The sequence below is a fragment of the Stigmatopora argus genome, chromosome 1 (assembly GCF_051989625.1).
Source record: "Stigmatopora argus isolate UIUO_Sarg chromosome 1, RoL_Sarg_1.0, whole genome shotgun sequence".
Taxonomy (NCBI): domain Eukaryota; kingdom Metazoa; phylum Chordata; class Actinopteri; order Syngnathiformes; family Syngnathidae; genus Stigmatopora; species Stigmatopora argus.
Genome location: NC_135387.1, coordinates 2,686,216 through 2,701,931, shown reverse-complemented (window position 1 = coordinate 2,701,931; position 15,716 = coordinate 2,686,216). Strand labels below are relative to the sequence as shown.

At 40.9% G+C, this 15,716-nt stretch overlaps 1 protein-coding gene and 1 long non-coding RNA gene across 2 annotated transcripts; one reads left to right on the top strand and one right to left on the bottom strand.

The window, feature by feature from the left end:
- The first annotated feature begins 1,749 nt into the window (after positions 1-1,749).
- On the top strand, positions 1,750-11,459 carry LOC144089180 (uncharacterized). The gene is made up of 2 exons (XR_013305042.1): positions 1,750-1,955; positions 2,884-11,459. It is a non-coding gene; the product is annotated as an uncharacterized LOC144089180 (long non-coding RNA).
- A 1,428-nt stretch (positions 11,460-12,887) lies between these two features.
- Positions 12,888-15,519, bottom strand: guca1b (guanylate cyclase activator 1B). The gene is made up of 4 exons (XM_077600386.1): positions 14,585-15,519; positions 14,345-14,494; positions 14,125-14,239; positions 12,888-13,884 (listed from the first exon to the last, which is right to left on the bottom strand). Exons 1-4 carry the CDS (start codon positions 14,786-14,788, stop codon positions 13,760-13,762), a joined length of 594 nt encoding a protein of 197 aa, XP_077456512.1. The 5' UTR covers positions 14,789-15,519; the 3' UTR covers positions 12,888-13,759.
- Positions 15,520-15,716: the final 197 nt, after the last annotated feature.

Below are 15,716 nucleotides of genomic sequence, written 5' to 3'. Positions count from 1 at the left end.
TGTAGGTGTCAGTAAAAATTCTATTCTAGTAACTAAATTCATAAGAGTGCAAGATTAAATATAAGAATACAGTTCATATTTCACAAACATAATGTCATGGCTCTTTTGAGTTTTCAGTTATTTCTACAACTCTGATTTTTCTCTGATAGAGTGATTGGAACAGATACTTCTTTGTCACAAAAACATTCATGAAGTTTGGTTCTTTTATGACTTTAATATCAAAAGACCTTTTGTTCATTGTAATTGAGTTGAGAACAATGGTTTTAATCCTACTGTGGTACTATATCAAAATGAAACAGCTACAATAAAATGAAGGAGTAAAATATGTCATATTCTTCAGTGAACAAAAAAAAAAGATCAAATCTGCGGGTCAAAAATATACATACAGCAGCGCTATTTGGTAACATGTCCCTTGGCCATTTTCACTTCAATTAGGAGCTTTTGGTAGCCATCCACAAGCTTCTGGTTGAATCTTTGACCACTCCTCTTGACAGAATTGGTGCAGTTCAGTTAAATTTGATGGCTTTCTGACATGGACTTGTTTCTTCAGCATTGTCCACAAGTTCTCAATGGGGTTTAAGTCAGGACTTTGGGAAGGCCATTCGAAAACCTTAATTCTAGCCTGATTTAGCCATTCCATTACCACTTTTGATGTGTGTTTGGTGTCATTGTCCTGTTGGAACACCCAACTGCGCCCAAGACCCAATCTTCGGGCTGATGACTTTAGGCTATCTTGAAAAATTTGAAGGTAATCCTCCTTCTCCATTATCCCATTTACTCTCTGTAAAGCACCAGTTCCATTGGCAGAAAACAGCCCCAAAGCATAATACTACCACCACCGTGCTTGACGGTAGGCATGGTGTACTTGGGGTTAAAGGCCTCACCTTTTCTCCTCCAAACATATTGCTGGGCATTGTGGCCAAACAGCTCGATTTTTGTTTCATCTGACCACAGAACTTTCCTCCAGAAGGTCTTATCTTTGTCCATGTGATAAACAGCAAACTTCAGTCGAGCCTTAAGGTGCCGCTTTTGGAGCAAGGGCTTCCTTCTTGCACGGCAGCCTCTCAGTCCATGGAGATGCAAAACACGCTTGACTGTGGACACTTGACACCTGTGTTCCAGCAGCTTCTGGATTCTTGGCAGATCTGCTTTTTAGTGATTCTTCATAAGTATATATATATATATATATATATATATATATATATATATATATATATATATATATATATGTGTATATATATATATATATATATATATATATATGTATATATGTATGTATATATATATATATATATATATATATATATATATATATATATATATATATATATATATATATATATATATATGTATATATATATATGTATATATATACAGACGCTCCCCTACTTACGAACAACGGTACATACGAACATGTCTGCAAATTGCGTTTAAGTCCAAAAATGTTCGCAAGTCCAATTTTGTATGTCGCGTCTTTTTCGGAGTAGTACTTCTTTCCGCCGCTAATACCGACGCCTGGCGCTGTGAGAGCTCAGCTCACCCAGCATCTACCTTCTTCGTTGCAATGCGGAAGTGCGTGAATGTATCTCCAGTGTGCAAAGAACCTTTTTCATTTGTATCATTAAATATCTCATGCATCCAATATTGAAAATTTTGTATGTCGCGTCTTTTTCGGAGTAGTACTTCTTTCCGCCGCTAATACCGACGCCTGGCGCTGTGAGAGCTCAGCTCACCCAGCATCTACCTTCTTCGTTGCAATGCGGAAGTGCGTGAATGTATCTCCAGTGTGCAAAGAACCTTTTTCATTTGTATCATTAAATATCTCATGCATCCAATATTGAATATGGTTGGTAAAAAGCTAAAGGCTTCTATTGAGGGAGTTGCAAGGAAGAGGCAAGCCATTTCATTTGAAACGAGTGGCAATAATAACGAAGCTTGATGCGCGTCAGAAAGTGGTGAGCGTTGCACATTCAGTACCATTTATAAACAGAAAGATCGAGCAGCAGGACCCAAATATTGAACGTTGCACAAAGTTTGCAAATCAATTGAATGATGCCATACAGTGCTACTGCATCATTTATGATGAAAAAAAGAAGAAAACTGTGCAATCGTCATTAGGTCGCTTCTTTTGGCCAGTTTCTAATACATAAATCTATCTCTCTCTCTACAGTACTGTACATATTCTCTCCATTTTATTAAATGTTTTTTTTTTCAGTACAAACCAATGCGTGTTACTTATACAAGCCTTAAACATACAAATGCACTTATATAAACCTTCAATATACTTATATAGGCCTTAAACATAAATTATAATACAAAATATAGCACTAAATCAACTTACAAACAAATTCAACTTATGAACAATCGCTCGGAACCAATTGCGTTCGTAAGTTGAGGAGTGTCTGTATGTATGTATGTGAAATATGAATTGTATTCTTATATTTAATCTTGCACACTTTTGCACTCTGATGTATTAGAAGTCACTAGAATAGAATTTATCTACACCTATTGGTTCAAATGTGCACTACACCATTTTGTCTCCCACCTCCTTCATTTGTATTAACGCCTCCCATTTTTATGACTTGTCTTATCTCTATTAAAAACACCGTTGAAGCAGGTTTAGGGCGGGAAATAGCTTGGAGAGGCCTGGAGAGTAGTCACATTCTCCGGCATCTGAGTTCTTGCTTGACCCCCGCCTCTGCAGACGCGGCCTTGAATTTCATTCTTTCTGTCTCAATGTGTGCTCTTGTGTTCGAGTTTATTTAAGTGTTGGCAAGTAGCCCCAACATTCTGGTGCCGAAACCCGGGAAGATTCGCATCTTGATTTTGGATCGCGAAAAATCAATCCAAAAATCTGACGTCAGCTGTTTCCCCATTGAGGAGAAGGGTGATCGATTCTCCGCTGTCCAGAAGAAGGAAGCGAATCCATCCCACCGGACGCAGAGCGCACCTGAGCGGTAAGGCACTTTTAAAATTAATTTGTAGAATCCAACCCAAAAAAAAAGAAAAGTTGCGTATACTCTTCTCTGTGTGTCGGAGATTCTTCTTTCTGTGTGTCGGAAAGACATTTTTCTGTTTGTCGGAATTATGTTTAATAGTATACAGCACGATAAAAGGCTGTGTGTCGGCCTCTCTGCCTAATCAGCAGACAAAGGGGAAGGTAGGGGCCCCCCCGCCAAGGGACTTCGAGGGTTGTGTTAAAAATATAGAAGAAAAATATTGTTATACTGTGCCAAGAGAATGAAAGAGCTCAATATAAAGAAAAAATATATAGAATAATAACTATAAAACTTGCAAGTAATCTTCATAAGGAGAAATTCAAACCAGAGCACTAGTGACACGCTCGTAAATCACAACTTTGCCGCGCAAAACAAGAGTCTAAACGACTACTTAGGTGGATAAATAAGATAGTAAATTAAACGGGACGTCCCTAAAGAAGGTGAGTAAACACCGCAGTAAATAAAAAGTCATAAATGCGTTACGGGAATAGCAGAATTTGCAAATATAATTATTTTTAAGAAAAATAAAAAAATCTTCAAACAAAAGAAAAGTCTCCAAAATGGGATTGAAAAGCAGCAAAGAAGTTCCAACCGACATGAAGTTTATGCTTAAACATTTTCCTGATAATTGCACTTATATGGAAAAATGGAGGAAGAATAAAGAGTGGGATGGGAGACTTTTGGAAGAGCCATTACAGGCCATAAAGCGGAAATTGCAAGTGGAGAAAGCTGTTGAAAGTGGAAAAAAGGAGAAGATATGTAGAGAGCTTGAAGATATTCAGGTTTGGATCGTCCAGGCCCAATTAAGACATAAGAAAAAGATTATTAAGAAAATTAAACAAGCTGAACAAAAAACAAGTATGACAGCTTTGATTGATATTAGACCTCATGAAGAAACACTGGCCCCCTCCTCAGCCCCCCGCTCCGGCGACAGACCGTACCAGGCTCCTTTCACTACAAGCCAAGAGCACAATGCGGGAGGGGGACCTCCAATGCACACACAAGAACAACATCTCAAGTTACAAAATGTCTCTTGCATACCACACGATGAAGTAAGGAGGGGTGAGCCAGAGCCCACAGATGCCCCTGCAGGACCAGCAGGAGTCATCAAAATGCAGACGAGAGCACAAAAAGAAAAAAGGGGGGGGCAACAACTCTATCCTTCCTTGATAGCATTTGAAGGACCTCACGCTGACCCACAGCCATGGGCACCACCAAGCCAAATGTACCCCATGGTTGAAGTTGCAAATCCACACTTTCAAGTGAACGGAGATCGCGATCAAACCATTCTCGTCCACCGTCCATGGACCGAGTCCGAATGCACCGAAGCATGCAAAGGACTGGGAGACCCAATAAAGAACCCAATTGAATGGACCAATAATTTTGAACAGCTGAGACAAAGTTTCCACCTGAATGGAGCTGAGACAAGAAAGGCATTCACCTTGAGTCTGGGACACAACTGGGCCAGAGTAAGAGGAAACTTCGACGAGAGAAACAACCAAGGAAAAATCCACCCCCATGATTCAGAATACCTAACGCAGCTAGTGGAAAGAGTCCTGACCCGAGTTCGAGACACGTGGCGCCCTACACCATGTTATGACAAAATCAGAGCCACAACACAGGAACAAGGAGAAGGAATTCATAAATTTAGAGCAAGATTTGAAGAAGTGTTCAAAATCCACAGTGGGATAACAGAAGACCAAAATGAGCAAGGAGCGTACCAAGCCCAATTGAGACAAGGGTTCCTGGAAGGGCTCCAGCCCCAAATCAAAGGGTTTGTGCAGAAGTACTGTGTCACATACCGAACCATGCCAATGAATCAACTAATGGAGTGGGCGATTCATGCCGAGGAGAGACACCGCCAAAAACAAGTAAGCTCCGGAGTTAATACTCTTACCCAAGCCATGGCCTCATTGGTGAGCCAAGAGTCATCAGAAATATTCTACCAACGAGGACGTGGAAGAGGAAGAGGCCGAGGAAGAGGCCGAGGAAGACACGGCCCACCAAGAAAAGCAAACCCAGATGACAAGTGTTACAATTGTGGACAGAGAGGACACTTTGCTCGAGACTGCAAAAATCCACCAACGTGGAACCAGAGACCCCCACCGTTCAACCCTGAAAATCAATATCAAGAATGACGCCAGAGGAAAGAGAAATGGAAGCCTAACACGGAAGAGGAAACTGAAGAAAGCGATGGGGAGGACGAAGAAACCCCCTGCTCGCCAGTAGAAGTGTTAGACTTAACCGAAATCATGTCCACCCTCTGGGACAGAGACAGCAAACCATACTACACCTTGCTGGTGGGACAAAGTCAAACACCAGTAAGATTCTTATGCGACACTGGAGCAGATAAATCAGTCATCAAAGACAAAGTGCCAGGATTGGTACCAGGAAAGGAATGGATCACTGTGATAGGAGCAGGAGGACACATGGAGCTGTTGAAGAAGTCGAAGAAAACAAAAATAACAGATGAAAATGGACGAGATCATGAAGCAAAGTTCGTCCTAAGTAAGAACTGTCCTGTGAACCTCCTGGGAAGAGATCTACTCCGTAAACTGGGAATCAGCCTTATCCCCACGGATGATGGTATGAAACCAGTACACAGGTGGGAAGAAGCGGAAATCCAAGTAGTCGAAGATCAAGAGGAACCTTATACGTTCTACTCCCTAGATTTAGCAACACAAGGGCCCTCATCTGTAATCCGGCATTTAAAATCCAAAGTCGAAAATGTAAATGGCCAAACACAAACCCACTGGCCACTACACATCACCATGAAGTTTGGGAAAGCCAGACCGGAATTTGTTAAACAGTTTGAGCGACTGGGACCCCAACTAGTTCGACTGCAGTACTTGTACTCCACGACAGAGGGGGATGCGGCCACCTCAGTGGACTTGCCGCCTCAAGCGGAAAAACTGCTACAGTTTGGGATAACACCCCATGTGTCCATAAAGAGAAAACCCCACAGGTCCTGGAAAGACCTAGGACACATGGTGCAATTCTTGGAGACCAGAAGCGAGGAGTCGTGGTCACATCAGACTCCCACAGTCAGCGTACTGACAAACACCCCATATGGAACAGTGACAAGACATAAGCTGAAGTGGATGACTCAAGCAAGTCCGAAAACGCATTTGACTGCATGACAAGACTACATACTGCTACAAGCTGAAGACTTCCCTACAGTACCGAGTTCACTGTGGTCCAAATCAAAAGCAGACGTAGGAAAAATGACCACAGCAAAGGAAGTAAGAATTGAGCCCAAGACATCATTTCGACCACGAGCCAAACAATACGCCCTTAAACCAGATGCTATAGATGGCATCCGACCAGTAATTAAAGAAATGCTCGAAGCAGGCATTCTAATTGAAAGTCCATCAAGCGAATGTAACACGCCTATCTTTCCCGTGAAGAAAACAGAGACAGGAACGTGGAGATTGGTCCAGGACCTAAGACGGGTCAACGAAGCAGTGAGATCCAGAGCACCCTGTGTACCAGACCCACATAAACTGTTGAACGAGTTAAAACCACATCAGAAATTCTTTACAGTAATTGATCTAAGCAATGCATTTTTCTCTGTTCCATTACACAAAACAGCCCAAGACTGGTTTGGTTTCACGTTCGAAGGAACCAAATACACATACACAAGGCTGCCACAGGGGTTCTGTGACAGCCCCACAATATTCTCACAAGAGATCGCAGCATGTATAAATCAGCATGAACATAAAGACACCACACAGATCTTAGTATATGTAGACGACATACTGATAGCCAGTCCCACAGAAGAAGAAAACAAAGAAGAAGCGATCAGATTATTCAAACATCTGGAGCAAACTGGGAACAAAGCGTCGCTGAAGAAACTGCAGTACTGTCAGGAGTCAGTCACCTTCCTGGGACACCGAGTCTCACAGAAAGGAAGGGAACTAACGGATGGAAGACGAGAAGCCATCCAGCAATGTCCGACACCACAGACGAAAAAACAAATGATGGCCTTCTTAGGCCTAACTAACTACTGCAGGAGTTGGATTCCAAACTATGCAGAACTAACTCAACCACTGCTAGACATGATCTATGCTACTGAGATGACAATGAGAGACCCAGTAACATGGACTGAAGAAGGAAACCGAACATTCATGGAAGTGAAGCAACAAATCCTGGAATCAGGAGTCCTAGCGCTTCCTGACTATGAAAAAACATTCACCCAAACAGTGACTTGCAAAGGAACATTCATGACATCAGTGTTACTACAACCACATGGAACAAAGATGAAACCAGTAGCGTTCTACTCAAAACGACTGGACCCAGTTGCAGCTGCTCTACCTCCGTGTGTACGAGCAGTGTGCGCAGCAGCATTGGCCGTCCAGATGACAGCTGAACTTGTACTGTTCCATCCACTCACACTCCAAGTCCCCCATGAAGTGGATCTACTGATAACACAACCCAAAATGTCATTCCTGTCACCAGCAAGACACCTGGCCATAACAGCCACATTGTTATCGCAACCCCATCTCACCATTAAGCGATGCAATACCTTGAACCCAGCAACGTTAATACCAACTGAAGAAGACGGAGATCCACACCAATGTGATGAAAGAACCAGCGAAAGCTGTAAACCAAGACCAGATCTCAAAGATACTCCTATTCCAGACAGCACTTATGTATACGTAGATGGATCAGCATCCAAATCAGAACAAGGAAGAAATCAAGTAGGATTCGCAGTCGTCACAGACAACAAAGTCTTATGTGCAGAAAAATTGCCATCTAATCTATCAGCTCAAGCTGCAGAAATTATAGCATTGACAAAGGCATGCAAATTGTTTAAAGGTAAGAAGGTCACCATTTATACAGACAGCCAATATGCACACTCCACTCTACATGTATTTGCCGCACAATGGAATAGAAGAGGGATGAAAACATCCACAGGCAAATCAGTAGAACATGCCAAACTGCTGAAACAATTACTTAATGCAGTACTACTTCCAAGCCACATAGCTGTATGCAAATGTAAGGCACATACTAACAGCAGCGACAGAATTAGTAGAGGAAATGCTAGAGCAGATACAGCAGCTAAAGGAGCAGCACAAACACTTACTGCACAGTATACACAACAACAACAACAACAAAATGAGTCAATCCCAAAAACAGTATTGATTGATATGCAAAACATTGCACCACAGAAAGAAAAAGATGCATGGATACTTAAAGGCGCAGAACAGTCTGCAGACGGCCTATACACAACAAAAGGCCTACCATGCTTACCAAAGAATTTATTCCAAATGGTAGCAAAATTGAGCCATGGAAAGTCTCATGTCTCAACAGGGGGAATGATTAATATGGTACAGCGTGTGTTTTATGTGCCAACAGGTCTAAATACCTACTTTAAAAAATTTTGTAAGAACTGTTTAATTTGTTGCAGACATAATGTGCAAGGTAACCTCAGGCCCAAACGAGGCCAATGCCCAAAAGGTACCTACCCATTTGAAATTATACACATGGATTTCATTGAATTATCCAGAAGCAACCAATATAAATACTGTTTAGTCTTGATTGACTCATTCTCAAAATGGACTGAAATAGTCCCTTCAAAATCACCAGACGCATTGACGGTGGCTAAAGCTATCTGTAAACACATAATCCCAGAACATGGGATCCCCAGAATCATCTGGAGTGACAATGGAGCTCATTTTGTAAACAGCATAGTACAACACATGGCAAAACACCTAGGAATAAGTTTAAAAAACCACTGCTCGTACCATCCGCAAAGTGCGGGACTGGTAGAGAGAACAAATGGTACAATAAAACTAAGGCTTAAGAAAACCATGGAAGAGACAAAAAAGCCATGGCCAGAATGCCTATCACTGGTCAAAACATATATGAGAATAGTACCAACTAGCTCAGGATTAACACCTTTTGAGATAGTTCATGGAAGACCATTTCAACTTCCCCTATGGGAAGGTGAACCATGGCAAGAGACTAAGGGCGAGGCAGATCCACTCACAGAGTGGATGGTAAAAATGTTTAGAGAAAAACTTGTCCAAAATACATGTAAGCTGCCGCTATCCCCTTTGTCTCCCTTGCAGGAGGTGGTGAAGCCTGGTGACCAGATCCTGATTCGAGTCATAAAAAGGAAGTCCTGGTCCTCGCCACGTTGGGAAGGCCCATTCGTGGTTCAACTCACCACCCCCACAGCAGTAAAGATTGCTGAGAGGTCGACGTGGATTCACCAATCCCAAGTCAAAGTAGTTCGAGAAATCGGTGACTCTGAGTAGACTGGAAGTCGGACGGTGCCAAAACCCTTGTTCGTGAAAAACTCATCTGACGTCTGCTCACCTGCCACGAGCACCCCTCACCTAACCTTGACCTCTCATAGTCTTTGCACCCTCACACAGAAGCCAAAATGAAAGCTGTTGCCACCCTCATCACAGTGACTGTACTGTCAGTGACAGCCTGGGTGTGGCTGAATGCCCCGCCCCCAGAGATTCGAGTTGAAAAACGAGACAATGCTGTGATCCTGTCACAGAGGAGAGTGAAGTGGTATGAAAAGAACAATCCAAAGAACCACTACGAAGAAAATATGTGGTATAATTTCATGGTATTTCAGAAAAAACTAACTGGTGTGAAAGAAAGTTGTTATGTGTGTAGTCGTATGCCCTATTCCACAGGTACCCCACCAGTGTATCCCAAGCCGATTGACCCCTATGCCTATAACACCTACACACCTCTATGGTATCCCGACATCCTGAGATCACGGTACCTGTGGAATGTAATTAGATCTGTAGTTCACAAAATTGATGCCACTGTACCACCTTTAACAGGTAGAAAATTCACAAGGTTATTGAACTATGATTGGACAAATCTAGCTATGTTAAACAACGTCCCATTCCCACGCGATTTTAAGGCTGTGTGTTTCGCTAGTAACATGGCATTATGGGGCAACTCTAGACCGGTAGGAGAAGTCCCCATGAAATACTGTAGTGAGGTACTTACTCCGTGCACACGAGACACCACTAACAAAGCCAGGTTCAATGCCACAGGAGCACCCCTGGGTGCCACCTGCAGGGACTATTACACTGTCCCCGATGTGATGGGCACTGATCCTCAAGATGATGGGTATTGGATGTGTGGATATACGGTGTATTTGGGTTTGCCCACAGCATGGAAAGGTCGTTGTGCAATGGTGCAGATGGTCCAAGATGCATTCATTTTAAGGGGAGTGAAAATACCAGTAAGAAATAAGAGATCAACACCAGTGCAATTCAAACCACATGATTCAATTTGGGGCAGTGATGTTCCTGATGATCATAAATTATGGTCCACCCCCCAAAAAATCATATTGTCACTACTTCCCCAGCTTGGAGTGGGTAAACTTATGCTCCGTGTAGAGACATTGAATTATCGCATGGGACTGTTCATTAACCAAACAGTCAAGGCCCTACAAGGTATAGCAGATGAATTGAAAGCCCTTAGAGAAATGGAGTTGCAAGACCGAATGGTCCTAGATTTGATAACAGCTAAGGATGGAGGTGTGTGTGCCATAGTTGGAGAACACTGTTGCACCTTCATCCCAGATGAAACCGGTGACGAAGGTAACATAACTCGTGCCATAGCTGAAATGAAAGCCCTAGCCAACACCATGGCCCAGGATCACTCAGCCGTAGGTGCATCACTGTGGTCGTGGTTCACAACCGGATCATGGTTCCATATTCTGATTAAATTTGCAACTCCCTTTCTTGCGGTTTTACTACTATTCTGTATTTTCTTAATGTGTGTAATCCCTTGTATGAAAGCTATGATTCAAAAATCTATCCAGCACACGCTGGTAGCTTACAGTGACATACAGTACCACAGCATGACAAACCATGCTGGAGATTCTTGCACTCCTCCAAAGTGTGACGAATCCCAGAATGTTGAGTCCTCTGGGTAAATGTACTTGTCTTGACTTAAAAATTGTGTTCGCTCATTAAGAGGGACGTAGAGGAATTTTTTCTCAAGTACCGCTGAGTAAACTTGAGTTTTCGCCTCTGCCTTGACAAGTGACTTTGTTATTTTCCATACCCTATGAATAGTAACTGATGATGATATTTGCATTCTAAAACCTGAAAAGGAGGGATACAAATTGATGTTTAAAGAAATTTATTTTAGTTACTTCAGGGGGGAAATGTGAAATATGAATTGTATTCTTATATTTAATCTTGCACACTTTTGCACTCTGATGTATTAGAAGTCACTAGAATAGAATTTATCTACACCTATTGGTTCAAATGTGCACTACACCATTTTGTCTCCCACCTCCTTCATTTGTATTAACGCCTCCCATTTTTATGACTTGTCTTATCTCTATTAAAAACACCGTTGAAGCAGGTTTAGGGCGGGAAATAGCTTGGAGAGGCCTGGAGAGTAGTCACATTCTCCGGCATCTGAGTTCTTGCTTGACCCCCGCCTCTGCAGACGCGGCCTTGAATTTCATTCTTTCTGTCTCAATGTGTGCTCTTGTGTTCGAGTTTATTTAAGTGTTGGCAAGTAGCCCCAACAATGTATATGTATATATATATATATATATATATATATATATATATATATATATATCTCCAGTATTTGTATTCAATCAATAAATGATGCTAGGAAGTGGATTTTACCTAATTTTAGTGCATTTTTTGTCATTTCACGTATGGACGTATCGACGTTCATCGCTGTCTTTTTACCGGGGAAATGGTACTCCGGGCCCGGTTCTGATATCTAAAAACCTCCAGTATTTGAATTTAATCAATAAATGCTGTTTTCGGCTGGATTTTACCCCATTTTCGGGCAATGTTTGCCCGTACGCCATTGACGGTCATCGCTGTCTTTTCCCGGGAAAATCACCCCCTGGCCTGGTTTTAATGTCTGAAAAGCTCCAGTATTTGTATTTAATCATGAAATGCTGCTAGGAAGTGGATTTTACCCCATTTTTGTTCATTAATTTATTGATTATTTTTTGTGTCGCAGCTGTAGCTGCAGTAGAGGTTTTATAGCCATAAAATAGTTTTTGAGGGTTGGATTGATACGTTGAAGGCGCTACCAGAAAATGCAGCGCCCGCCACTGATATATATATATATATATATATATATATATATATATATATATATATATATATATATATATATATATAAACGTTGGCACTCATATTTAGTTATTATTATTTTTTAAAGGCCAAGTATATTTGGTCATTTAAAAACAACATTGGCAATTATTAGTATTTATATATAATTTAAATATTCATTATTTTTTGTCATCTTTACATTTTTTCTGATGTACACAAGTTCATTTATCGTTTTTAACAGTTGATGAAATCACAATTACAGTATTAAACTCATTGCATGCCATTGACCATAGACGTCCAATTCAAATAAACCCAGAATGTTCACATTTTACTGCTATGGAAAGCGCTAGGTCTTCCATCAATTTAGACAAGTAAGGTCGATTCACCCTTCTCACTAAAACATGGATTGAACCTTTAGCGTCGTCAATGGCAGCCAATGAGTTAAATGAGTGGTCATAACGGTTAAAACAAAGAATCCTAATTCATCTACACATTCCTTTCTTGACTAGGTAGTTGTGCACTGTGCACATTTATTGTAACCATAACAAGAGCATAAAAGTAAACGATCATGTTGCCTGAAATTGTAAAACTGATCAGTTGCACAATTAAGTAAATTTGCTCAAACAAATAAATATAACTTGTTTTTTTCCACCCATTATAATTACAGTGGTACCTCGAGATACGATCTTAATTCGTTCCGGGACTGAGCTCGTATGTCGATATTCTCGTAACTCGAACGAACGTTTCCCATTGAAATGAACTAAAAACAAATCAATTTGTTTCATCCCTCTGAAAAAACACCAAAAACAGGATATTGGATTGGAAAAAAATGTTTTATTTCTTCTAATCACCATCTATTAACAAAGTAACACAACTAGTGGTTTAATATGACTAAAACGTGTTTAATAGTGCTAAAATAATACAGATTTTGAAGGGGGAGAGAGAGACGGACAGAGAGGGGGGCGGAAAGGGGGGGCGCTTTTTGCACGGCAACACGCTCGTTTCATAACATAAACAAATTTAAATGAACTTGGATTACGATGCAGACACACTCAAAAATAAATTTAATCTAACCTTACACTAAACTTAATTCTAATTTTGTATTAAAATTTGATACCTTTCTTCTCTTGGCTCTATTTGCCCCACCTCCACCCTGACTTTCAGATGCAACCTATTGAGGGTTGTTTGCTTTTGTATTCCCTTAAAAATATTCCGAAAATGATGCACACAAATGTCCTCACAATAGGATAACGCACGACCACTTGCCAAAGAGAAGTAATATATACTCCTCGTATTAGCGATCGCTCTGCCATTCGCGCGGGGAAAAAACACTGAAAAAAATGCAACGCTCAGCCCAGTGCTCGTAGATATCTGTTATACACGAAAGAGATGCGGCAAAAAAGACAGTGCGCTAAAATCATAAACAGCCTCTCATGTCTTGGCCACCTGGCTTTCTCGTATCTCGAAATTTGTCTCGTATCTAGAGATAATTATTTGCTCAAAATTTTACCCGTATCTCGAATTGCTCGTATGTCGGGGTGCTCGTATGTCGAGGTACCACTGTATATCATCTTTGTACAGTTCATCCTTAGGTTGTGTTCTACAGTATTTACATTAATGTGAGCTCAGACAAACAAAACAGGATTGAGTTCACATGTTCATTTCACAGGGTAGCAGTCCACTCTTTCAGAAGTTCACACTGCGTCTTCGCTCATTGATCCATTCCCCAGGGTTGACATCCATCTTTAGCATCTTCATCACCCACTTGTCCCTCCGAGCTCCATCGATGAACTCGTCCAGAGAAAGTTCACCTAAGTAGGGGGGTGGGGGGTTAACTCATTTGCGACTGCACTCTATAAATTTGTTCTTTAGTGAGTTGACAAAAAGGACCATTGGGCAGCCAACACCATATTAGAGGCCAATGAACATACAGGACATGATGAACAGTGAGTTCTTTCCAATAACACTCCTGAAAGGCCATTAGGGTTAACAGTGGTCTAAAATCGTTCACACGGTGCTTTAAATCGTCAGAAAACTCCACAAAGGCTCACCGTCTCCATTTTCATCAACCAGCTCAAATATCCGGTCCACTACTTGGTCTGGCGTCAGCAGGATGCACTCTTCATCTAGCTCTCCATGACAGGCCTTCTTCAGTCGATAAATAGACTTTAGAGTAAGAGGGCAACATGTTAGCAGAAATCTTGAGATATATACTTCCACCATATAAACTACAAATTGTAGATACATTTTTAATGACTAAAATTAGATTACCTCTACAATTTCAAGAAGTTCAGTTTTATCAATGCACCCACTTCCATCTTTATCATACATTTTGAACGTCCATTTCAATTTATGCTCCAATTTACCCCTCAGGACCAAGTTCAAAGCTGCAACGTACTCAAGAAAGTCGATGGTGTTATCCTGTGTGCACAAAAATAGTTAATTTATTTCTCTTTTTTTCAAAACGTTCTCTCATTTGAAAGTGTGTATTAATAAAAGATTGGTACTTACTCCATTCTTGTCAAAGGCCCGAAACATGCTTTCAATGTACTCTGAAGCTTCTTTATTATCAGCGACACCAAAAAAACTTTTGAACTCGTGCATAAACAGTGTTCCGCTTGGACATTCCACCACAAATTTTTTATACCATTCCTGCAGCTCTGCCACATCTATTTCTTTGTCTTGAGTACTGTGCTCACTCAAGCGCTGACCCATTATAGAAAGATAATCGCAACACCCCAAAGACTGCAAGAATTACTTTACATATTATCCTTTGACCTTACTAAAAATACTTAAATGTTTGTCAGTAAAATACTCAACTGAAATTACGTGAAATCACATACCATCTGCATTGTTGAGACTTCCTCTTGTGGTAGAATCCCATCTGAACAACAGGATGTGACAACGGTTGTTATGACTCTCGTGAGGGGATTACAAATGTCCACTTGTCAAACTCAATTGGTCCACAGACACATCATGAGAGAATTTTCATGTACCTCCAGTCGGCTACACATTACCGAGAGAACAGTTAGCTCCTTCCCCTGTGTTCTCATTAGGTTTATTGCTGATTTGACTTTCATATTGGAGACTGCTTATAAAATCTGTGAGAAGTGCGCAGGAGCGCAGAGTTTGGGCCCTGGATATAGGAATCATTTAAAATCTGGCTATAAATCCTCACAAAATGTGGGCAGGCATTACAAATACTGCTAATGAAGCTTCTCTTCCCTGCAGTAATCTGTTCTAAGATGGAAGGTCCTTGATGAGTCAGATGAGTCATCCAGGTTACACTCCAGTTCTTTATCCATTAGTTCTGACCTTCATGTGTCAGGTTATATAATCAAAGCTTTGTCAACAGGTATGTAAAGGTCTCTGACAATCTATAGATGTTCTATAGATGTTTCCAATATAACGCAACATTCACAGATTTAAAAAGACTGTTTATATAAAAGTCCCCTTTTAACAAGGTTACCCTTGCAAAGTGCTTTGAGTTGGGTGGCCTCTTCTTAAAAAAACACAAATAATCACAAAATTATCCTGTACATGCAATACATATTATATAACATTAAGTCTGAAAGCTTGTTGAGCGTGTCGATCTTAGATGAGAAGTTTTATTGGCATAGATCTATAATTTCATTTTACTAAC

Bases quoted from the DNA above. Each gene is read 5' to 3' on its own strand.
- guca1b (XM_077600386.1), bottom strand. From the start codon at position 14,788: ATGGGTCAGCGCTTGAGTGAGCACAGTACTCAAGACAAAGAAATAGAT. The intron at 14,495-14,584 runs GTAAGTACCAAT...TTGTGCACACAG, and splicing joins GGGCCTTTGACAAGAATGGA to GATAACACCATCGACTTTCT. The intron at 13,885-14,124 runs GTGAGCCTTTGT...CCCCCTACTTAG, and splicing joins GGTTGATGAAAATGGAGACG to GTGAACTTTCTCTGGACGAG.